This window comes from Condylostylus longicornis, unplaced genomic scaffold, assembly GCF_029603195.1.
Source record: "Condylostylus longicornis isolate FDR11 unplaced genomic scaffold, ASM2960319v2 ptg000018l, whole genome shotgun sequence".
Lineage (NCBI taxonomy): Eukaryota > Metazoa > Arthropoda > Insecta > Diptera > Dolichopodidae > Condylostylus > Condylostylus longicornis.
The window spans coordinates 494,978-521,699 of record NW_026577987.1 but is presented as its reverse complement, the minus strand read 5'-3'; the positions used below and the strand labels follow the sequence as shown (position 1 = coordinate 521,699).

General features: G+C 29.0%; 1 protein-coding gene across 1 annotated transcript in view; it reads right to left on the bottom strand.

Annotated features, from left to right (window-relative positions):
• The window catches only part of LOC129606439 (neuroplastin), a 49,530-nt gene extending 34,187 nt beyond the window's left edge, over positions 1 to 15,343 (bottom strand). The window contains exon 1 of the mRNA XM_055516773.1: positions 15,340 to 15,343. Coding sequence (XP_055372748.1) covers positions 15,340 to 15,343 — 4 coding nt within the window. The remainder of the gene's footprint in view (positions 1 to 15,339) is intronic.
• Between the last annotated feature and the right edge of the window lie 11,379 nt (positions 15,344 to 26,722).

Genomic DNA, 26,722 nt, shown 5'->3' with positions numbered 1-26,722 from the left:
ATTTCACACTCATTAAATTGTTGTAGCCCATAATATTTGTGAGTCAATAATATTTGATTTCTAGATTTTTGAAATTAAATTTGAAGAATTTCAAATGCTGAACGATATATGAAATATTTCATATTGGTTTTTGAATATTAAAATTATTATTCAAAGTGTGTGAAAGCCTTGAGTTCATTTTTTCTACAATATATTCCTGTACTATTGGAAAAATATTTCAACCAAACGTGCTTAAAAGTCTTGAAATTTAGTTTATATAAATGTTGATTCGTTGGATATTTATGCTAAAATATCACTTCTAACACTATTTCAATAGCCCTTAATTATCATTGTTGAAAAATAAAGTATACTTTTATAGAGTCATTTTCATTTTTACCTATCTTCCTCTCTAAAAGTTATAGCCTCTCAACCCATTTAAAATGTCATTATACCCGTACGAACGTATGTTCGAAGGGTATACTAAATTTGCCTTACCGTTTGTAACGCTAAGGAATAACGGTGTTAGATATAGACTCAAGTGTATGTTTTTGATCAGCGTCAAATTCTGAGTTGATTTAGCTTTGTCTGTCCGTCCGTCCGTCCATCCGTCTGTCCGTCCGTCCGTCCGTCCGTCCGTCCGTCCGTCCCAACGATAACTCAAAAACTAATTGAGCTAAGTTCACCAAATTTTCACAAATGATTTATTGTAGTAAGTGCCAGAACCCTATTTAAATTGGACATGATCGGGGTACGAGTAGCTGCCATACAACTTAAAAATTTATTTGGCTATATCTCAGAAACTATAAAAGCTATGTTATTGAAATTTCACACAAACGAATATATTAGTAGGGCCAATGTGTCTGATAAAAGTCGTTGAAATTAATTGACTCCTTCTGGTACCTGCCATACAACTTCAAAAGTTATTTGACTATATTTCAGAAACTATAAAAGCTATGGTATTAAAGTTTCACACAAGTGAATATATTAGTAGGGCCAATGTGTATCATAAAAGTTGTTGAAATTACTTGGCTTCTTTTGGTACCTGCCATACAACTTCAAAAGTTATTTGGCTATATCTCAGAAACTATAAAAGCTATGGTATTAAAATTTCACACAAACGAATATATTAGTAGGGCCAATGTGTCTGATAAAAGTCGTTGAAATTACTTGACTCCTTCTGGTACCTGCCATACAACTTCAAAAGTTATTTCACTACATTTCAGAAACTATAAAAGTTATGGTATTAAAATTTCACACAAGTGAATATATTAGTAGGGCCAATGTGTCTCATAAAAGTTGTTGAAATTACTTGGCTCCTTCTGGTACCTGCCATACAACTTCAAAAGTTATTTGGTTATATCTCAGAAACTATAAAAGCTGTGGTATTGAAATTTTACACAAGCGAATATATTAGTAGGGCCGATGTGCTTGACAAAATTCGTTAAAATTTCTTGGCTCTTTCTGGTAGCTGCCATACAACTTCAATAGTAGTTTGGCACAACCAGTATTTTGAAAAATACATAGTACTGAAATTTTGCATAAATTAATATGGTAATACGGCAACTTAAAGTCACAGTCTGTCCCATAGTCAGTTTTGGCATCTTTATTCGCACATAGGATAACAAATTCGTACGGGTATCACAGAGTTGACAAGGTCAACTCTATTTTTTTCTCGTTTTTTAACTATTTATTACAGCGAAACCATAAGCATTTTTCAAATTTCGCAAACGCTTGCTTCCTCGTGGTTTGCTTCCTTTACCGCGGTATGCCAAATTTGAACTTTAAAAAACCCAATTGCCGTTATTTAAAACCCGTTTTTTCAAATTTTTAATGTTGTTTTTCTTCTAGACCCTAGTTTGTGAAAGGCTGAAATTTGAACAGCTTTTATCTAAAAGTTATAAAAATATCTAAAAATTATATCTAAAACTTATAAAAAATTTATTTCTTTAGAAGACAATTTTCCTCCAACACCATCCTCTCTCAAGCTATCGCTCCACGAAATTTGTAAAATTTGAATTTTGGCACATTATATTTCCGAAAACTCAAGCTTTTTTAAATTTCTACCAACGCAGAAAGCTAACGGTAAATTCTATGCCACTAAAATATATAATTATTTTTCGTAACTAGACCACTTGAGCCTTTGTCGCACTTATCACAAATGCAATTAATTACATTTAAAATTACTTCTACAGCTTTTCTTAAAACCAAACTATATAACATATTATTTTCCTCTAAGTATTTAGATATCTGTTCATAGAGTAACTTTTCAAAAATTTTGTCAATAATTCATAATATTGCCACAGATCTAAACTTATCAGCTGTGTGTTTATCTGTAGTTATTTAATTCGAGCAACTTTGTAAATTTTTAGAATATCGGGACAGATTGATCAGTTATTGAGTTGAAAATTTGAGAATTGTTTTGTGGCAAGGTTAATCAATTAAGGTGGTCAATTTTGTTGCCATTCCCTTCAATCTATACAAGATTTTTCAATTTATTTTCAAAGAAATTCTTTATTAATAAAATTAATAAAATAAATCTGATGTAATAATGTGTCAGCACAAAACAATGTGTATTGCCTAGTTAAGTGAAAGTGTTACAGAATATTATAAAAATGCCTCTTAAATATTGCTTTCCAATTCTTAGGGCATTTAGTAAGCTTATAGTTAACATACCTAGAAAAACGTAAATTTAGCTCTTAGGAGAGTTTAGCTTTGTGCTACCCGGATTCCATGAAATGCTCGCCAGTTACTTTCGGTAACAACCAGAACTCAAATATCAAATTTCAAGAAATTCCCTCAATGTCGTTTCGTAGACATGGTAAAAAATGTAAAATCGGCCCTCAGATCAGTTTCCGAGCCCTCATCTATTCCAAAAAATTTTTACGTTCTTTGTTTTGAAAAAGAATTTAAATATTAAATCGTAGTATAGGTCCAGTTACTAATACTTGATTTCTTCTAAAAGCTAAAGAGGTTTCGCGTACGGTCGAGCGAAGCTTATATATGAAATTTCAATTAAAACTGTTGAAGATTTTCTTTAAAATCCCAAAAGTTTATCCCAAAAGTTGATTAATCCGTGCGAAATAAGCTTGCATATAAAATTTCATCAAAATCGGTTCAGCCGAACTTTTAGACACACGCGTGCAAACACAGACTGACAGACCGACAGGTTGCTAAAAATAGTTTATTTACACTTCCCTACTATGGGAAAGTGCGTTCCCACCGAAAACTCGATATGCAACCTTGTTGCCATCACGTAACCTATCTACTGTATACACAATACGGTCGGAAAAAAAACGGAACAGAGGGAAGTAATGTGAGAAAAATGGAGACAAATAAAGCCACAGACACATTTAAATAACTAAAGTTGCTGTCAAAATGTAATTCAATTGCAAAACAACTAAACTTAAAGTTTATTAGTGTTCTTAAAATTGTAAAAAAGTGTTTAAAATGCATTTTCATAATCTTCTGGAATACTTTTACTAATCTAGACAATATTGAGGTCAGTTGCGTGCTGGCAACATCAGATTTTTTTTGATTGATACCCATATATTTTTTTTTAATTTAGCTTCATTAATTTCGAAAAACTGAATATTTGTTTTATAATTTGTTTTTTTCCCTTTTACATAAATATTTTGTAGGTAAGTAAGCTTAACATTAGTTTTTAGTTTGATTGAGAATAAGCCAAGTAAGAAATTATATTGCTGGATTTTTAATATTTGAATAACATATGAAATCCTGGTAAGTTAGAGATTGCAATTGTGGTGAATTACAACATTATAATATAATTCGCGCCATACCGATTTGAATCTCCTGGAAAATTTCACTGGCAACATTAAAAAAATATACCGTATGAAACTGGCAACTAGTATTTAAGTTTTCGATTTTTATCAAATTACAAAATTTTTAATATTCAAGTAATGATTTTCAAATGAGTAGGTTTTTGCAAACTATCAATTTGCGATTAGCTCACCTTTTGCGCCTTAATTTTTGATTACGAGCTAGTATAACGTATACACATAGTTTCTTATTTCTGAAATTGAAATTGTAAAATTTTTCTTAATTGTTCCATTAATGTCAATTGTATTCCAAAGTTAGTATGGATTACACCCATTTAAAAAAATTATTGAATATAAAAAATAACATAATATAACATAATATGTTATATTAGTAACATAAAATGTTTATTCAGCTTTTGTAACTTTTCAAGAAGTCATAATTTTGTCTTTTCCATCATTTTGTCTGAAATAAGCACAATATAGCAAAGCCATGTTAAAAAGTTTCTAATATAAATATTTATATAAAAGGATTCTTCACCACTATGTTCGCCAAACTACATGGCTGAAATTACAATTAGCAATTTAAAATACATAGACGATTCCCTGAAAGAAACATGCGAACAGTAAAAGTTTGTATCTCAAATAGAATCTGTGACTAATAATTTAAATACGTATATAAGTTTGAGTGAAACTTTTATTTCCTGTGCAGAGAAAGATGAATTATTGCATCGAAAAAATAAAAAAAAAATATTTTTTTGATTTTTTATTTGAGTAGTTTATTTGTAGTAAAAAGAAGAATCTGGCCAAAATCAATAAGCACAAAATCGATGTAATATACAATACTTCAATTTCAAATGTTGTACTATCTCGATAATTTTTTAATTTTTAGAGAGAGAAAGTAATTTATTTGATATTATGTATGTACTAGTTCTGATTTAGACAATTGGGTTGATTGCCACAGATTTCAATTTTTCAAATAAAGATTCAAATTTTTAAATAAAGTTTCAAATTATTAATCTAAATTCAAATATTTAAAATTTCAATAGTTTAAAATCTAGTTTTTATTATTATATAGGATAGGAGGTATAGGAAATTCTAATTTAACCATAATTTTTACAAAATCATACATTTCTATTATTCTTTGTTGTTTTTCAATTTCAATTTAGTAAAAATTTCTGAATAGCACTTAATTTTTAAGTTTTAACTTTTAATAAAAATTAAGTTTATTGAGTTTTTAAGAAAAAAATTGTGTAAAAGAAAGCAGCTCCCACACAAATCTCATCTTAAAAATAAATTAAAAATTGGAAATTGAATACTTTTTTCCAATTCCTCTTTAGTTGAATCCCCTTTTTAATTTTTAGGTTTTTTTGTAATAGAAAATTATTTGAAAAAAAATAATTTTTGACCTTTCAAATATTTTTTATTAAAAAAACCTTTTATCTTCAACTACGAAGTTTATATTTCAGTCTTACACTTTTTTTTTAAATCTTAACCTTTAAAAATTTAAACAAATCGCACAAAATCCCAATTGATATTTTAGATTTAGACAACAAAAACCATCCAATATCGATAGAAAAAAATCTAATTGAAATTCATATCTTGTAAATTTTATTTTTCTTAACGTTTCCTTCAGTTCTCTTACACAATGCTGGTTTTGAACAGCTAAATTGACATTTCTGTTTGTTTGTTACGACTCTTTTGCTTTTCCTTATTTATGTATATAAATATATACACATATTCCTCATACATAACATTCATTGTAAACTATTGTCGTCGCTTGCTTGTAAGTATATTTTAAGAAAATTTTATTTATCTTTTGGAATCAATCAAAATAAAATTATTTTGTTCGTTTACTTGTTATTAATTCTTGTCTTTTTATTTTATATCACCGCAATAAAACAACCAACCGACTGACTAACCAACCATTCAACCAATCAATACAATGATTTGCCTGTTTCAGATTGTTCATTGATTTTTCGTGTTTATATTTGTTTGTTTTTGTTTTTTTAATAATTTTCCCGACTATAAGAGGTCAATTTTTATTCACCTTCAATGAAACCTTAAAGAATTAAAGAAATTTTTCTTTATAAATTGTTTCAGAGATTCAAATGATTTTAACAACGGACAAATGAGAAATTGTGTCGCAATTATAGGCGGTTTCTTCGCTAACAAAATTTTTTTTACATTGAATGAACATGTTTATATCGTTTAAGTTTGCATTATAATAGGAAAGTGTAGTTTTTAGAAAGAGGACCTTTTAGATGCCAGCCGAATTAAGTGTTGTTTCTTTGAATAAATTGTTTTTAAACAAAACGATTCTGCGTATCTATTATATATTTCTTTCTAGTTTTATTATTTCGTAAAATGACGAATTTCTTCTATCATAGTTCTCTGCAATTTTCTATCACTTCAATTAATTTTTACTATCAGTAGCCTCATGCCCGTGACGTCACAAAGTATGAATCGATTTATGAGAAAAAACTTAATATAACACCCTATTTTTTTATTTTTATACCCGTACGAACGTATGTTCGAAGGGTATACTAAATTTGCCTTATCGTTTGTAACGCTAAGAAATAACGGTGTTAGATATAGACTCAAGTGTATGTTTTTGATCAGCGTCAAATTCTGAGTTGATTTAGCTTTGTCTGTCCGTCCGTCCGTCCCAACGATAACTCAAAAACTAATTGAGCTAAGTTCACCAAATTTTCACAAATGATTTATTGTAGTAAGTGCCAGAACCCTATTTAAATTGGACATGATCGGGGTACCGGTTCGGGTAGCTGCTATACAACTTCAAAATTTATTTGGCTATATCTCAGAAACTATAAAAGTTATGGTATTGAAATTTCACACAAACGAATATATTAGTAGGGCCAATATGCCACATAAAAGTCGTTGAAATTACTTGGCTCCTTCTGGTACCTGCCATACAACTTCAAAAGTTATTTGACTATATTTCAGAAACTATTAAAGCTATGGTATTGAAATTTCACACAAACGAATATATTAGTAGGGCTAATCTGTCTCATAAAAGTCGTTGAAATTACTTGGCTCCTTCTGGTACCTGCCATACAACTTCAAAAGTTATTTGACTATATCTCAGAAACTATAAAAGCTGTGATATTGAGATACACAAGTGAATATATTAGTAGGGCCGATGTGCTTGATAAAATTCGCTAAAATTTCTTGGCTCTTTCTGGTAGCTGCCATACAACATCAATAGTAGTTTGGCACAAACAGTATTTTGAATAACATATAGTACTGAAATTTTGCATAAATTAATATGGTAATACGGCAACTTAAAGTCATAGTCTGCCCCATAGTTAGTTATGGCACATTAGTTATTCGCACATAGGATAACAAATTCGTACGGGTATCACAGAGTTGACAAGGTCAACTCTATTTTTTTTCTCGTTTCTATTTTTAATGCCCAAATCTTAACTATATTCAAGAAAATTAATAATTTTTAACATGTTGAAAAATCGAAAATGTTACATAATGTTAGTGTTTTATTTTTGTCTTTTAGTTCTTTGGAATTTTTACCACTATATTTTTTTTCTTTGAATTCAGTTTTAATAAATATCTTTATTCAATCTATCGATGATACAAAAGCAAATTGTTATTAATATTAATACTGTTCTTTATATCACTAATAATTTAGTGATAAAAAAATTCAAAATAAAATAAAACAGAAAAACTTAAAATTCTTTAAAGGAGGAAGGCACATAGCACGAAATGATTTTATACGCACATAATAATATCAAATTGAATGTCATAACAGAGGATTAAATTCCATCACGGTTTACGCGTTGATTTTCTTTTTTATAATATTGCAATCGTTGGATACACCAAAATAATATTAAGGAGTTGACGACCTGTTGACGAATTCATCAAAGGTAAATAGAAATAAAAAAAAGTCATACCTAATGAATTGTTTTTTTTAATAATGATAGAATTTTATATAACATTCAATAACCGTGGCAAAAGTAGAAAAGTATAATATAAACAAAATAATCGTTAAGAAAAGAGCTGATTATATAAAAAAATAAAAATACGAGAAGCTTTTAATTTCAAAAGCGTTAATTGCCAACACTTTATTGCTGTTTGTTACAGATATGTAGTTCTTCTATAGCAAATAGTAATGTAAGTGCTCTTTGTATTACACGGATAAAAAACTGTGGTTTTTCTAACAATAGGTTTGAGCTCTCAAAATGATTTAATCAGTTGCCTGAGCATATCAAAAATTTGAATTAAAAGAATTTTTTCAGTTCGTTCTTTTTGTTCGTACTTTTGGTCACGATCATTAGCAAAGTACTGGAAAAAGAACTGCATTTTTATTTCCTTACGTTTCTGTTTTTCATATGATTTTAATGTTTAATTTCGAAAAAAGACTTTCAGAATTGTTTGGGCAACGGCAGTTTTGCTAAAATTAATTACTTATGGACATATGTATATGCAATTTTATTCAAACGCGGATTTTATTTCATTTACTTATTCTACATAAAATTTACTTTTAAGAATTTCTTTATTTAGTTTATTTAGTTGACTTTCAATGATGTACACATAAGGTTAATTCATTCTTTTAATAATTCATAATCATTGAGTCCATAAACACCACATTTATTATTCATAAATTCAAATATTAAATACATGCAACTTTACTACATTTACGTATGTTTGCATACAAGTTTGTATTCTAACTATAAAAATTCATAATTTGAAAGACGATAATGGCAGGTTTTTTTGTATGTTTAACACAGGTATTATATACGTATGTGACAGACTGACAGTTAATTTATTTTAGAAGGTATATGAAATTTGATTAAAAAAAACAAATTTAAACATAATAATAAAATAACTCAGCCAGAGTGACAATTCGAGGAATGAGACTTTCAACCTTTAAATGCTATGCGTGGCGGCATGACTTTTTTATTCTGTTCTTACATTAACGCAGAATATTTAACTAGAAATTTAACCACGATAGATAATTTTTCTCTATATATAATTTTTATAGAGTTCATTTTAACCATTGCTTAAGGTATATTAAATATAGATTATTATCATTTTGAAAAATATTTAATCGATCGATAATATAGCGCGGGAATATTTTCTGTGATTTTTCTGTCTCCGAAGGAGCAGGAAACGATTAACGAGTGCCACTATGTTTGGTGAACGTATTGCCTGCTGCAATGAGGTTTAATATTTGGGGGTAAACCTAAATGATTACCCTATGTAATGCAAGTACATAATTCAAATGCAAGTACATATGGAAAAAACTAAAACTAAAAACTAGTTACACAAAATATACTAAACATGACTAAAAAACTAAAACTAGTTAAACTATTGAGTTCCAGGTACTCGCTGGGCAGCAGCTGCCGACCTGCGATTGAGTCAAGAAAAGTACAGACTGGTCTGCATATAAGGAGAACCTGCAGGAACGTCTAGATGGTGGCAGAGGTTGGGACTGCTGGTGACCTAGAAGTCGTCGCGCAGTAGTTGTGCGGGGTGGTCATGGGCTCTTTTGAGTTTTATGGTAAAATGATCGTTTGTCTGACTTAAGGAGCAGGCCACCTGAAAATTGGCAACGCTATGTGCAGACTCTGCAAGAGGACCTCCTACTGGTCCCTCTGTAAGGGTATTAAAGAATTGCCTACGGCGGCAAGTATTCATCGGATTCTATCGAAGAGATCAAGCAGTGCTGTGAGGATGCTGATGAGGACGGATCGAGCAGATTTTAGAGCAAAAGGAGATTGTCCCTGGTCGCTTTTATGGATATAGAGCTTGCTGCAACAATATGAATCAATTCCCATTCTCATACGAATCAATTGTGGTTGCCCTGAGTAGGAGAGGTCTTTATGAAATGATGTGTGGATGGACTAGTATCCCCAGTGGTTCTCCTCACGGGGGAGGGGAGGATCCTCTCGCCGTTTATCTGGTCCCTGGTTGTTGATGACCTACTGCATCATCCGTCGCTTGTTCGTCCAGTTGTTACATGTGCTTCAGTGATCTGGTGGAGGAAGACGTCCCAAAAGCGGACCATCCAGTTGTGAGGGACCTTGGTAGAATTACACTACCCCTGTATGCCCTTGCGTGAGCTAAGATTTAATTTAGATAGCCCCTTCAAGATCGTGTTTTCTAGCAGGAAAGGCTGGGAGACATAGGCCGGGATGAGTGGAGATTGAGTAGTTGGTTTAGGTTTCTTTGAATTGAGACGGCGCTTTTGGCTGTTAAGAGGCTTGGGGGCGTCTCCAATGGTTTTCCAAGGGAGATCTTTGCTTTGCACTTTTGAATACGTATATATCGTAGGGGATATTTGAAAAAGACTATTAACATATTCTCGGAGTGTCAGGCGCCCATTCGTGTGCTTTGAGTTTGGTGTGGGAATGTCTACAGGCACTGGCGGAACTTGATAGAAGGAATAAGGTTACTGTGTGGTGGGTCCCGGCACAAGTAGGTATTTATGGCTGCCCTGGCCTGATCTGAGGTTGATTTGGTTGACCCCTTATGTATTTATAAGAGGTTCAAAATATATTTGAGAGAATGAACTCAAATTACTTTGTAAACAATACTATTTTTCACTATACTATTTTTCTTTTTTATTTCTATAATAGGATAACAATATGGTACTTTCTCGTGTTATGATTATTCGGAAATATTACATAACGGTATATTACAATTTTTACTTTAAGTTTAATTTTCGAATGTTTTTTTTTGTTGCTCCAAATTTCGTAAAACAAACATCATTTAAAAGAACAAAAAAGCATATAAATAAAAAAAAGAAGATTTCAAAAATTTCGCGACAAAATTATTGTGGGCATGTCAAACGTTTGAAAGGAGCATAAAGAATTTAAACAAAAGAATAACAAAATAAGTAAAAACGTTTCAGTCGGTATAAACCGATTGAATTATTAGCAGTTACTCGAATCTGTGAAACCATTCTATAGAAACTTCAAAAATATGTCTGACCCATAATTGGACACACGACTGCCAAGTTTCATGAATCTGACTTTATCATTTTTCCAAATATTTAGAATAGGCTTTTGGACTTGTTAGGAGCTACTCAAACCTGTCAAGAAATTCCACAAAATCTTCACAAATATATCACATAGCAAAAATTTAAGAAGAAAATATGTATAAAATCGGTTCAACTGTAAAAGAAATCGGCGAATTTTATAATAAAGAATTTTAAGGAGGTGAAATAAAAAATGAAATCAAGTTAAAATAATTTAAATATAAAGAACGATAAACAAAAATAAACAAACAGAGCGCAAACGAAAAACTGTAGGAACGTGCGAAAAATTTTATAAAGATGATTGAAGAAAACAAATAACGCATATTATGTCAGTTAATTTTAACCGCGTTTTTATAATTGACTATTATATTTATAATAATTTAATGCCATCACCATATTATATCAGATGAAATTATTTTCCGAAGTAATATCTATAAAGTAAAAATTTGTAAGACCAGTGCCTTGAGATTTGCATTTCGATTTCTTCCGATTGAAACATATTTTGTTAAATTTCAGACCACTACCCTAGTTAAATAAATTTTAACTAATTATAGTTAAATTTTTTTTCTTCATTTAAACTCTAAACATTTTTTTAAAACCATAAAAGGAAAATGAGAATCGCTTTCTTTACGCGGTGGTCTCTTACTAACCTGACAAAGGCAGTTTTTATTTTTTTAATTCTTTTGTTTAAATATTTTTCGAAAGCCTCCTACAAGTAAAATAATTATTTATTATTTATTATTATTATCCGAACTTTAAATAGAAAACTTTACTCTGTAATTCAGTACTCTATCCTTCCATTTGGAAGCTAAGGAAGGTTGATTGTGCTCGAGATCGCCGATTTTTGGTACACGCAATAATTTAATTTTCTTGAATCACAGAAGCAAGTTATTAATTATAATTAAATCACACAAGCGAGCTATTGATTTTATTATATTCCTTCATTATTGAATTATAGGAACTTTTACACAAAGCTGACAGTATAATTCATTTAGACATAAAAAATGATTTTTATACAATTAGATTATTTTAAATGAAATTTTCAAAATATTTGATACTTTTACATTAAATCTGTTTTGCAAAGTATCATTATTGAAACAGATGTGTCGAAAATAGGTGAAATAAGTTGAAAATAAGAAAAAAATGTATAAAAAACAAGTAAATAAATAAAAATTCTATTTTAAAAAATGGCACGTAACAAAAAAATTAGATGATATCCTTAAGAAGCTTAAGTTGAATATAGAAAAAGAATATAGTAAAAGTACGAAATACTCGTAATACGGTGAAAAAAAGAAAATGAATATAAAAGCAGTTAAATTAGCTTACCTTTATTAAACACGTTACTACAAAAGAAAACTCAACACTGCAAATCTCCTGTACAGTTTAATATACATAAGTATATACAAAATGTAAGTTGTGAGTGTGTGGTTTATGAATAGCGAAAGTTGGAAAGTTCTGATAACATGTTTTTTTTTTATATTTTTGTTTTGCTACACGATTTCAACATTTTGATAAAAAGAACTCAATGATTTTTTTTGTTTAAAATAATCGAGTTGTTTTTCTCTTGTTAGTTTTTCTTGCAATTCTAGATCAAGTGCTATTGTTGGGTAATTTCCAACTTAATACACAAGTGCTACTTATGCATATTGTACATGCTGTATTAATGTTATTATACTTTTATACATATATTGTTAGAGTGTAGTGTAATGAAGTGTAACATTAAGGCTTTTCTTTTTATCTAATATTGAAAAGAACACGCATTTTCTTTTATACCTATTATTTACTTATCTCGATCTTTATTACCAAAAAAAGCGAAAGGTCATTTTAAACTCAACATTTTTTAGATATAATCATAATTTAATTTGACGGTAATATAAGCAAATATTATTTTAGCATAAAATTATTATAAGCTTTTGGTAATCAATTGGGTAGAGAACCATTAATGTTTTTTACGTTTATTTTATATGTAATTTATTGTAGAAAGTGTATATTTACAGCATAATCGCGTATCTCGCTTTTTATTCACCTTTTACTCACTTTTAAATCAGAATTTTTTATTTTTCTAATGAATATTTAATTTTTCCAATGAAACTACTCATTTTACAATTGGATTTTTTTCATTTTTTCTCAAATTATCGACTGAACGTGCCACTTTAAAAAAACAAGTAAATTATTTTTTTTATAAGATTTTGTTATAAAATTGTGTTACTAAATTACATTTAAAAAGAAAACAAGATACGATATACCGAAAAATTCTTCTCACTCGAAAATTACATTATAAAAAAATACTCACTTTCTTTTCCCTTGCCGAGTAAAATGGCGAAATAGACGATCAGGCACTAATTTGCAAGAGTAAATTAAATTCAAAATATAAATAAAACTTTAATATATATGTATAGCACAGACATACCAAAATTATATTTTCTTAGTTATAGTGTTGCAAAATGTTTTAGTGAAGAATTTATTTTAGAAGTTTGTGTATGATTATATAAAGAAAATTTTCAAGCCATTAAAATATTCTATTTTACCAAAAGTTTTTCTGATTTAGATATAAAACAACAGAGAGAATTATAGAAATATCGTATATTTTTTTGGTTAGATTTCAATTTTATTTTTTGAAAAATTTTCTACGTACCAAAGCAAATTTACAGTTTTGTGGAATTTTTAATGAAATTACTGTGAAATTTTGCACCAAACGATATTTTTTAAGAGTTCATCAAGTTCGAGAAAAATTGTTGGATAGACTTTCATATACACTGTGGTACACTTAAGGATAGTTGGAAATAGTATTCAATGCACATTTCAAACTTAGTAGATTTGTTTTAAACTAATGGCTAATGAGCTTAAATCAGATTTTTGATCTTTTCATTTCATTCATCTTGAAACCTGCTTTTGATGTGTACTCTGTGATTAATATTTAAATACACTTTTAGGTTCTCTACAAAAATATTGGAAACTTATAATTTAAGAATATATGTAAATACAAAATTTCCGATATCAAGCCTGAAGTTTTGAAATTTAATTATATCCTTTTTAAAGTCCTTAAAAAAACGTAGAAAAGATAAAAATATATCCTAATAAATTTAATTATCGAATAATGATTTTAAAAGTTGATTAACAAAATAGAAGGTGAATTTAAATATCTTGATTGACCAAAACTATGTCAAACATTTTGGAAACAGTACGACGACATTGATTAAAACATTACAAAATGTAATGAAAAATATATCAACTAATACCAAAGTCGTTAAAAATTTAAGATTGTTCAACACGAACAAAAAAAAATTTTTCAATATCTATAATTGAGGACCAAAGATTGGATGTATAAAAATGATTACTTGTAAAAACACTAACAAAACTCTCTGTGAGTTGATGAGTACTGGAGTATATATAATAATAAAATTCTTTTTCTTTTCTTTTTTTCTTTTTACTAAGAATTTAAAAAAAAATTGTAGAGCAAAAACTAGAAAAGCAATGTTACATATAATATGTGCATGTGTCCGTCTAGGGCTCTAGGCAAATATTCATTTAGTATAATATGTTTGTCTATATTATATGTATATAAATATACATAATGTATGTAGTTATTTTGCTTTTAAAAATGTACATGTCAATCGTATGTACATATTGATATTTGCTAACATAGTGATGTACCTTTATCTGTATGTACATATACTGCTATGTATGCATGTCTATTGTATAGCTAAAATATGTAAAGAACAGAAAAAATTTTAAAGTTTTAGAAAGTCTACTGCTTTTATAAAAATTTACCATATAAATATTTATTAAAATGACTTAAGGAGAACAAATCTAAAGTGGGCAACACATAGCCGGCCGCAATGTATATTGTCTAGTGTAAATGTTGCAAAAGATTATGAAAATGGTTTTCAAACACTTTACAATTTCAAGCAAAGTATATCTACTAATAAGTAATTCGACTCGTTCCATTCCGTTAGTTTTCGTTTGCATCTTGCTTCCAAATTCTTAAAATATTCCATTTTTTTGTAGAAATAGATGGTAATAAGAGTTGTGTAGGCAAGAAAGAAACAAAATATTGTTAACAAACGAGTGTATCAAAAACATTGAACTAAAATAAAATTAAATTAAGTTAGGTAAAAATTTTGTTATTTTTATTTTGATAATAACAAAATTTATTTTTCATTTTATAAAACTTAGGTAAAAAATTCGAATGTATGAAAGCAAAAGAGTTTGAAATTTCATGTATGAATGTACACATGCATGTACCTGGTACAGTAGATGTAGGTGTTAGGTAGTGACATAGAAATAAAGTAATTTATAAAGAAAAAAAGGTACTGATTACTTTATGAAATATAATTATTACCGGGAAATATATTATTCATGGCAAATATGTTCTAAATTTATTAAGATTGAAATAAAAATAAAAAATTTAAAGATAATTTATTTATTTTATTTATTAATTACAAACGCCTAACACTAAATATTTAAAATATTTTCAAAAGTACATATTTACCTCTTCACATCTTTTGGCAACAAATGAAATTTTCGTGCCGGCTTTTTTTCATCCCAAACACTTCAAATAATGTTTACCCATTTTTATAAAAAAAAATATTTTTTTCACAACTATTTAAATTTTTTTTTACTATTGTACGTCTTTTCAAAATTTATTTTTATTATTTGTAAAAATTATATTATATAAATTATAATATTTTTTTTAAACACTTTTTTTCTTCTTCGCTTTTATAATATAATACACATTTTTTGCCACCTTGTACTGGAATGAATTACAGAAATTATTGTGTCGCTTTTAAAATTCTTAATATTTTTCCCTATACTTTATATAGGAACAAATAATAAAGTGTCGCCTTTCAAAATTACATTATAAAAAAACAGGTTGACATCTATTGCGTACTATTTCCCTCTCCCAAAAATTCTTATGTGTATAAAAATGAAAATAAGAAAGTATACTAACTAAGGGAATTTTTTGTATACAAATATTGGTGAGTGATTGCATTAGTGTGATGTAAACGGAGAGTCGAACTACTTGTTAGTAGATATACTTTGATTTCAAGGACACTAGCAAGCTTTTAGTTAACATACATAGAAAAGTGTAAATTTGGAAGACTTTGTGTCACTCGAATTTTCTGAAAAAGTTCTCCAGTTAGTTTCGGTATCAACCAGAGCTCAAACGTCAATTTTCAAGAAATTCCATCTATCCGCTGATATGATATAATAATCTTATATAATAATACCAGGATCATAACACCCAGAATCAATTTTCTGTGACTGAAGCATGTATTTTTTTGATTAAATTATTTTGGATAGGGTTTACTGGTCGCTTCAATGCAGGAATCCACGATGTGTTTTTTTACCAAATTTACCAAAGCTGATTTTCTTCAAAATAAAGTGCGTATGTAGCGCACGAAATATATTAGCGAAAAATAAAAGTATTTTATTCCGAATAAAAGGAAGTTTTCTTTTCATACCAATATAAAAAAAAAAAGAATTATATTTCAGAATTATCAACCATTGAAAAAAAAAAATTTTTAAATATCTTTGTAATTTTTGTTATTAATCTTTCATTTTTGTTCTATCAAAAATGAATTGAAACTGAAAATAGCCGAGATTTGGAAAAATATTCCTCCATCTGTCACTAAAAAGTTAGTTGAATCAATGCTAAGACGATTAAAAGCAGTTATAGAAGCTAAAGGTGGCCATACTAAATATTAATTTAAAAATTTCAAGCTTTTCTGTCCCTTTTTTTATACCCTGGAGTTTCTAACTACTTGAAGGAGTCATCTGCGGTATGGATATATATATATATATATATATATATATATATATATATATATATATATATATATATATATATATATATATATTCTTGCTCAGCGTGAAATTCTGGTTGATTTAGACATGTCAACTCAAAAACGAATTATACAATCGGCACCAAACTTTCCAAGTTATTTATTTTGTGGCAAGGACGAACCCTATTGGAGTTGGAATAAATCGGAGAACGGGTTCGGGTAGCTGCTACACAACTCAAACAGTTTATTTTAAATACTTCAAAAACTAATAAAGGTATAAATATAAAATTTTTACTATATTTTACAAATGCTCTAAAAATTTTATTGGGATAGCTGCACTGGTTCCGGTGGCTGCCATACAACTCCAAAAGCAAATTTTTTATATTCGGCAAAATAATAAAGTCAGATTCATTAAACTTCGCAGTCATGTGTCCAATTATAGGTTAAATATATTTCTGAAGTTTTAGTGGAATTGCATGACAGGTTCGGGTACCTGCCATACAACTCGGGAAGCTAATCTTAAATATTTGGAAAAATAATATAGTCAGATTCATGAAACTTGGCAGTTTTGTGTCCAATTATAGGTCAGACATATTTCTGAAGTTTTGGTGGAATTGCTTGACAGGTTCGAGTAGCTACCATACAAGTCCAAAAGCTTATTTTAAATATTTGGAAAAATAACAAAGCCAGATTCATGAAACTCGGCAGTTATATGTCTAATTATAGATCAGATAAATTTCTGAAGTTTTGGTGGAATTGCTTGATAGGTTCGAGTAGCTCCCATACAAGTCTAAAAGCTTATTTTAAATATTTGGAAAAATAACAAAGTCAGATTCATGAAACTCGGCAGTCCGGTGTCCAATTATAGGTCACACGTATCCGTGAAGTTTCTATAGAATGGTTTTACAGGTTCGAGTAATTGCTATACAATAACGAAAGGTGCAGAGTATCATTCAATTGGTTTATACCGACTGAAACGTTTTTACTTGTTTATTGTTTACTTTTGTTGTATGCTCAATTTTCTGTGTTAAAAATGAAGTATATTTTTGTTTTTTGTTAAATATTTATTGAAAAATTATGGTTTTTTATTTAATATTTTATGAATTATGTAGAAAAATAAACATATTTTCAAAATAAAAAAAAAAATTAAAAAAATATGTAAGCATGTATATATTATTTTAACTTATGTGCTAAAAAAGTAGGTGTATGCTCAATTTTGTGAGTAAGTGTAGAATCAATATGATTGCTGTATTGAACTTTTTTATTAAAAATCGTTATTAGAAACTATAAATAATGTGATTTTTTATATACTGATTAATCATAAAGAAATTATCTTGATTTAATAGAGCAAATCATTTCCAACTTTTTAATGGATATTCGTATTGTTTTGGTGCAGAAAACCATATATTTAATATGGGAACAAAAGATGATTTTCTTATTGCATTGATTGAACTTTTTAATGGATATTCATATGATGTTTGTATAGAAGACCATATTAAATATTAGAAACAAGACGATTTCCTTATTGCTTCATAAAAAGAAAACGTAGTAGAAATTTTTGCATACAATGTTGTGGATTATATGTGTTTTTCTTCTTAACATTCTGCAACAAAAAAATCTTATTTATGTAAAAAATTGTGACAATCTCATACAATTAATATGCATACATGAACCGATAGTAGTTATGTGTCGTTTATGAACAATTCGTTATTTTTGAACAATTCATCGGTATCAAAAAAACATACGACTCAATGAAATAAAAATTACTCGTTCAAAATAAGTCAAATTATACTAAAAGAATCGAATTGTATATACAAATACATACAGAATTTTTATAAATTTTTGTATCATTACAGAAATTATTTAATGTATGTGTATGTAAATGTGGACATATTTTATATTACACACTTAAAAAATAATCTGAAATTTAAGTTTTCTTCTTTTTCTCTTCTTTCCCTTCACTATAGCTTTATTTATATATATTACTTATATTTATTTCTGTATAATATACTATATACAATACGTACAAAAGATTCTTTTTAATGATCATAGTTTCTTTTTCGTATACAAATACAATACATACGAATCTTGTGAGAGTTCTTAGGACTTCTTTATATATGTATATTTTTTTCACATGTGGATTGTGGGTATGTACATACTGTTATATTGTATGTGTTTCGTTCTTACAGTTTTTATATGAGAAGTGCAATAGCAATATTTTTTAAATAAAAATATTATACTGCGCTCAAAATAACGCACTTTTACAATAAGAATTGAAACCCTGTGTTTGCAGGTAATATCATAATATTAATTTCGAATTTTTAAATAAATAAATATGAGTAATAGACTATCTACAAAATAATCTCTTTTACAAATTAATAGAACCAGAGGCAGGTAAGCCTAGAACTCCTTTAAAAGCTTCCTTTGATCTTCTTTTTATTCTTTCTGCCTTTAATTCGCTCCTTTGATTGCGTTATCCAGTTGTATAAAGAAATTTCCATTGAGTTAGTATGGAAAACAATTTTTGAGATTTCAAGGAATTTGAGTCCCAAGTCAAAGGGTTTAAGAAGGTCATGGATATATTATTCAGGACCCTGACACCCTGAAATATTCAAAGAAGACTCATTCCCTGTGGTGGAACGAAGATTTAACGAATATTAATGACTGCTACATAGCGGGGTCGTGGTAGTCCTGCTGAGAATGCCTGAGCAAATATAAAAGGGCGCTCCACTCCACAAAAATTCAGGTTGAGATATCCAAGGAGACCCTAAACTTGGTGGGTATGCACTTCCCAGGCGATATTGAATCAGCCCCAGGGGCTACCCAGCAAAGGATATCTAGAAACAAGTGGTTCGACTCTCCGTTTACATCACACTAATGCAATAACTCACCATAATGTTTGTATAAAAAAAATTTCCTTAGCTAAAAGAGTTAAGCAGTATACCTTATTATTTTCATTTTTATATACATAAGAATTTTTGGGAGAGGGAAAGAGGACGCAATAGATGTCTACCTGTTTTTTATAATGTATTTTTAAAAACGGAAGTTATTAATTTTTTCGAATATAAAGTATAGGGAAAAATATTAAGAATTTTAAAAGCGGGAGTTTTATTTCTGAAACTTATTTCAGTACAAGGTGGCAGAAATGGTGTATCCATATTATAAAAGCGAAGCGATTTAAAAACAAAATTTGACAATCAAAATAAAAAAAAATTATAATTTACATATTATATGTATATAGTTTGAAAAAGACAAATAATATTAACAAAAAACTTAAAATTTGTAATTAGTAATTGTCATTACATTTATTGTAATATAAACTAAGGATTTTTTTATTTTTATTTAAATTTTGTTTTAAAAATTTAATGAAAACTCAACGGATGCTAGACAGACCAGTCTGATCTCCTTTGTTGTGAAAGGCTGAGGCTGCTTGACAGGATGGATACTACTCTTCTACAAAGCTCTCTGATTCACAGCACGTGTGTCGGATGGGCAGATCTACCGACACCGCACTACATGAGATCTTTCGTATTGTGGAACATTCCATTCAACAAAAGCAGAATACTCTGACGGTCTTCCTGAATGTAGAAGAAGCCTTCAATAATGTCAGCTCGCGGGTCGTGCAGGAGTTTTTAGCCAAGTTTAGCGTGGTTTCGGAAATGGTTGAATAATGGTTTTTGTTAAAAAGCTATTCTCTCCGCTGCTGTGAATAATGATCATGATTGATCCTGGTGAAACCGGATAGGAGGCGTGTGAAGGCGGTTTTATATACAAACTACCTTGCCATCCTGGTTAGGGCTTGGGCTTTTTAACAATCAGCATTGTTTTTGAGGAATTGCTGTCCACAGTAGTCCACAGAAACCAAAATTCCGGATTAGCGGTTGTTCAGAATAATTGGTATTGTCCTCTTCGCTATTATTCCGAAGGTTAAGCACTTGGGTATTGTGGCCTTAAAGCTTAACTGCAGGATTAATGTAGAGACGGTGGAGATTGAAGTCTAGCACGGTTATGTAATTGCACACAATGTGCGACCAATACTCACCTATTAATTAATTCTTTAAAACATCCGCGGGAGTTATGTTATCCGCAGTAGCGTAACGCTATCCTAGCGGCCAGCTGTGCAGTCAGACTCACGAAGGCTGAGTGTTGGAGAACGAGGCCCACGACCACGGTAGCCTTCTTCGGTCGCTTCTTACGGGAACGACCGATATGATCAGGAACTATATTATCCAAAGATTGAGCTTCGACCAGATATTTTGTGTCGAGTTTCCCTCTCGTGGTTTGAGGGGTTTTTTAGCGGCTTTGCATGCCAACGGCTCCAAGAATGGGAATGGGCTCGGCAATTCCGTTAAAATTTTTAGAGCATATGTGAATACAATTCGACACACGTATACAAAATTTTATATTTTTATTTTTATTAATTTTTGAAATAATTAAAAATAACTGTCAGTTGTATGTCTGATACCCGAACCCAGGACTCTGAACAAAAAAAGCAACTTGATCTATTCGTTTTTGAGTCGTTTTGCGATTAAACTGGTTCAACTGACTAGATCAACTGACCGACAGACAGACAGGGTGATAAAAATAGCTTATTTGCACTTCGATACCATGGAGAAGTGCGTTACTAGCGAAAACTCGAAATGCAAAATTTGTTGAAAAATGTCCTAAATTAATTCCAAAAAAAAAAAGAAAATAAAAATACGTTTAATTTAATGCGCTTGTATGAATACATAAACAATAATTTTTAAGTGTGAATCAAAATTTAATATGTGTTGTTCCCTCGCTCCAAGTATGCTTTCCTTTTTAAACTTTAGGTGGCAAAGTGGGTCAATGTGGTACTAAAAACTTTTTAGTGACATATCACACATTGTGACTCAAGGCTACGTTACCATGTTACTTTATAAGCAATTATTATAGAAAACTGAAAGATTTCATAAATAATATAATACCGTTTTAATAAGAAAGTTATAAGAAATTACTTCATAGATTTATGCTACAAAAATAGAATAATGATAAATTTTTTTTTTCAAAATTGTAGTGTATAAACATAGTGTTTATATGCATATTGTATGAATTTATTATAATTGTATGTTTAAACAATAAACAAAAGTATTTAAATTGAAAAAAATTAGAGTCGTTTATTAGAATTAAAATTAGATTAAACAAAAATATTATTTTTTTTTAAGCATTTTCTTGCACCATTATTACGTTTTATTATATAATTAATAAATATAAACTATGTAAAAATTTTAGTTTATAAAAAACTTTGATGTTACCAATAGATTGAACTTTTTTTTATAAAAGCGAACGGCAACCTTTTATATCAAAAAAATATTTGAAATTTTTTTGTTAAAAATATTTATTTCTGGATGGCGTTTGTTTTTTGGAAGTTTTATAGTCATATTTTTGGAAAAATATTGAGAAATATCCGAGAAATCAATTTTTAAAAACCTATAATACTTGTTTTGCAAAATACAATGTTAGGTAGACATAACTTTTTCTGACATTTTATATCTTTAACTATATATCATAAGAGAAAAGAGTAGCTTTTTAAAAAAATTAAAATAAATTTTTGTAAAAAATATCTTTCTCATTCATTAATATTATAAGTATTGTTTTTTATAAAAAATTTATATGTGTGTGTAAAGTGCCGAAAACCACACAAAGACGAAACAGAAATTTATCGTTCCAAATTAAGTGACAATTTACGTTCCAGTCTACAAAAATGCTGCTCGGGGAACTGCTTTCAGCAAGCCTTAAAAAATTTAATTCTTATAAAGTATTTTTTATAAGATGTCAGCTCTTATAGAATTTTGTTTCTAAAAGAATTCCTTTATAAGTCTTGTACTTAGGCACGGCCATTTTAGTATTGTCATTTTTCCTTATCTAAATTTTAACCCTAATGAGACTGAGAATTCTTTTTTTGGAAAGAAGTCCAAAATATATTTATTGTACAGAAATTATTAAATTAAAATTAATGAAATGCAAAATTATAGTTTTATTTGAATATAATAAAGTTTTAGTTGGAATTTATGCACATTAGTGTATTTATTTTTTGCTTACCAATTCTGCAATTTTAAAATTTATGTAAAAACGAGAAAAAAATAGAGTTGACCTTGTCAACTCTGTGATACCCGTACGAATTTGTTATCCTATGTGCGAATAACTAATGTGCCATAACTAACTATGGGGCAGACTATGACTTTAAGTTGCCGTATTACCATATTAATTTATGCAAAATTTCAATACTATGTGTTATTCAAAATACTGGTTGTGCCAAACTACTATTGATGTTGTATGGCAGCTCCCAGAAAGAGCCAAGAAATTTTAGCGAATTTTACCAAGCACATCGGCCCTACTAATATACTCACTTGTGTGAAATCTCAATATCACAGCTTTTATAGTTTCTGAGATATAGTCAAATAACTTTTGAAGTTGTATGGCAGGTACCAGAAGGAGCCAAGTAATTTCAACGACTTTTTTGAGACACATTGGCCCTACTAATATATTCGTTTGTGTGAAATTTCAATACCATAGCTTTAATAGTTTCTGAAATATAGCCAAATAACTTTTGAAGTTGTATGGCAGGTACCAGAAGGAGCCAAGTAATTTCAACGACTTTTACCAGAAACATCGGCCCTACTAATATATCCACTTGTGTGAAATCTCAATATCACAGCTTTTATAGTTTCTGAGATATAGCCAAATAACTTTTGAAGTTGTATGGCAGGTACCAGAAGGAGCCAAGTAATTTCAACGACTTTTATGGGGCATATTGGCCCTACTAATATATTCGTTTGTGTGAAATTTCAATACCATAACTTTTATAGTTTCTGAGATATAGCCAAATAAATTTTGAAGTTGTATGGCAGCTACCCGAACCGGTACCCCGATCATGTCCAATTTAAATAGGGTTCTGGCACTTACTACAATAAATCATTTGTGAAAATTTGGTGAACTTAGCTCAATTAGTTTTTGAGTTATCGTTCGGACGGACGGACGGACGGACGGACGGACGGACGGACGGACAGACAAAGCTAAATCAACTCAGAATTTGACGCTGATCAAAAACATACACTTGAGTCTATATCTAACACCGTTATTTCTTAACGTTACAAACGGTAAGGCAAATTTAGTATACCCTTCGAACATACGTTCGTACGGGTATAAAAAGAAATAAGATATTATAGGGTTTAAAAGTATGTGTGAAAATTTTTTAAATTTTAATTATATTTAGTTGGCGTTGCTTTTTTTTGAAGTGCAATATCTACTTTTATCAATAAAATTTTAATGAAAACAACTTTTTAATTTATAATCATGGCAAAAATATTATTTTAATTTGCCATATTAATAATTTTATAATATTAAATTTTTGAATACAAATATTTATTGATTACATATCATATACGTAAACATATTTTGTTTCATTTTTGTTAAAAAGCTAATTATTAAAAGCGCAATAGATATATTTTTTTATAAATTTCGAAGTAAAACCGATATATTTTTGCTACAATGTATTGCTTTCTCTTTCTAATTACACCATTATAAATACCTTGTATTTCTCTATATGCTATAACTCACTCTTATACTAGTTCTGTTATGAGAGTTTTATGTTTTAAAAATTCTTTTAATGTGAGCTTAACTCTCATTACAAGAATTAATAACTCTAGTAATTGCGCTCTTTTGTTCTTATAACGATCTCACTAGGGTCTTAGAGTTCTACAAGACTGAAATTATAAGAATAATATTCTTTAAGAACTCTCAAGATACGAGTAACTCTATCAGAGTCTTTTGAAATAAAAATTGTTAATTGGGGGGCAAATTTAAATTTTTCTAGATTTGTTAACTTAAAATTTATTAGTGGCCTTAAAATGGTAAAGAAGTGTTTAAAATGCATTTTCATAATCTTCTGGAATACGTTGACTAATCTAGACAATATATATTGCGGTCGGTTATGTGCTGCCGCATCACTTTTTTATCATCAACAGATATGCAACAAACAATAATTTGAGATATTATTTTTTTTATATTTTAAAATTTGTTGAGGTAAAAGTGGTGTGATATTTATATCACACATACTTATATATGTAGTTCTATAAGTAACTTGAATAGCCTATTTAGAGCTATGAATTTTTATTTATAGAAAGAGCAAGAGGTACACCAATTTTAAGAGTTTTCGTAGGTACATACATACATATGAATGTTTCGCTTTTCTTTCGTTTACATTTGCCTTTCTTGTTCTATTTTTCTTAATCTCATTCTTTCTATTCTGGCATCCATTTGTTCAATGAATTATTTCAAATGTTTAAATAGGACACAAGGGATTATTGGTATTCTTACACGTTATTTAAATTTAAATTGTGTATGTGTATATATTGCAAATATGCACATTTTAAAAAAAAATGAGTAGACAGCGAAATCATCTGTAAAACCTCTATATTATAGACATTTGGGATGCGGTTGAAAATACATACTCGTATATGTATGCATGTACATACATATCTATTTATTTTATTTATAGAATCCATATATTTTGTTTTAAAGAAAGAAAAAAAGTAAGGAAAACAATTATTTTGCGACTAGATTTCTTACAAATTACTCACATTAAAACGTACATATAATATTTCTTTAAAACTTATTCTAAACAAACTATTTGAATTTAATGAATTTTTTTCTAAGCTGAAATAGAACTTTCTATAAGACTATTCAGCTCAAGACTTCCATTCAGTAACTTAAAATATATCAAAAATGTACTAACTTGGAAATTGTGAGAGTCCATAAAAAAAAGTAAAAAAACCCTTTCATAGTAACACGTTAAAAAAAAAAAGAAAACTTTTAAATTTAAGATTTTGTTTCTCTTATTTATTTTTGTATTCCAAAAAAAAATTTTACTTATCCTAAAACAGTTGTTAAAAATGTTACGGTTAATTAGTGATTACACTGTTATAATGTCACAAAGTTGGTTTTAAAAACATCAAAAATTTTTTTTTATATAATTATGCCTATACATAAGAATTTTGATCAAAAAAGCAATATTCATTTGGTAAGCTATAATATCAGTTTATAAATCAACACCATCCACTGTTATTCAAAGTTTGAAAGAAGCTCCCTCAATATTAGCCAAAATCAAATCGTAATAATTCTCTTTTTTTACAATTCGACGTGTGATTTTTCCATATACTTGCATATATGTACATCATATATCGTCAGCGAATTGTTATTCAATTTGTTAAAATAATGTACAGATAGCGCCTCTGTCAATTATGGAAAAAACTTAAAATGCAATGAAGACACTAAACAATAATAAAAAAAATAAAAAAATAAAAAGCATCATGAGAAGATAAAATTACTTGTGAATTATTAAAACAAAGGTGGAAACTTTAGAGAATAAAATTCATAACTTAATATGTAGAATATGGGACCAAGAAATAATGCAAAAGAATGGTACTCCGGCCTTATATGCCCAATAAACAAAAAAGGGGATTAACCGACGTGTTAAAATTTCAGAGGAATCACTCTCCTGAACTCGGCATATAAAATCTTATCAAATATAATTTATAAACCCATCAAACCTTATTATGAAGATCAATTAGGAGAATATCAACGTGGATTTCGAAGCCAAAGATCAACTGTTGATCAAGGATTTCTAGTAAAACAGATAATGAAAAAAGCTACTTTGTGTCGATCTTCACATTATATTTATAGACTTCAAACAAGCTTTCAACTGTTTAAATAGGAAAATTATTCCAGAAACTCTTCGACGTACCAAAAAAACTTGCAGACATGACTGAGATAACACTGAAGAGTTCCATAGAGAAAGAACAAATTCAAGGGACGTTTACTATGGAAATATAAATAACGAGCGGTGTGCGACAAGGAAATGTACTATTTCCGACAATTTTTAATATGTTGCTGCATTATATACAATAGGTAAAATTGATAATGTTGGAAAAATCTTTAACAAATTGTCTCAAATAGTAGCCTATGCAGATGATATTGCTGTGATCGCTAGGAATTATAATGCAATGGTCAACATTGTAAGCGACATTAAGAATGAAACGTGGAAAATTGAACTCACCATCAACGCTGAAAAATCGAAGTGTCTCAAACTATCTAGAAATGAAGGAAGAAGATAACCCCAAAACATCTCGATAGAGAATCTAGAC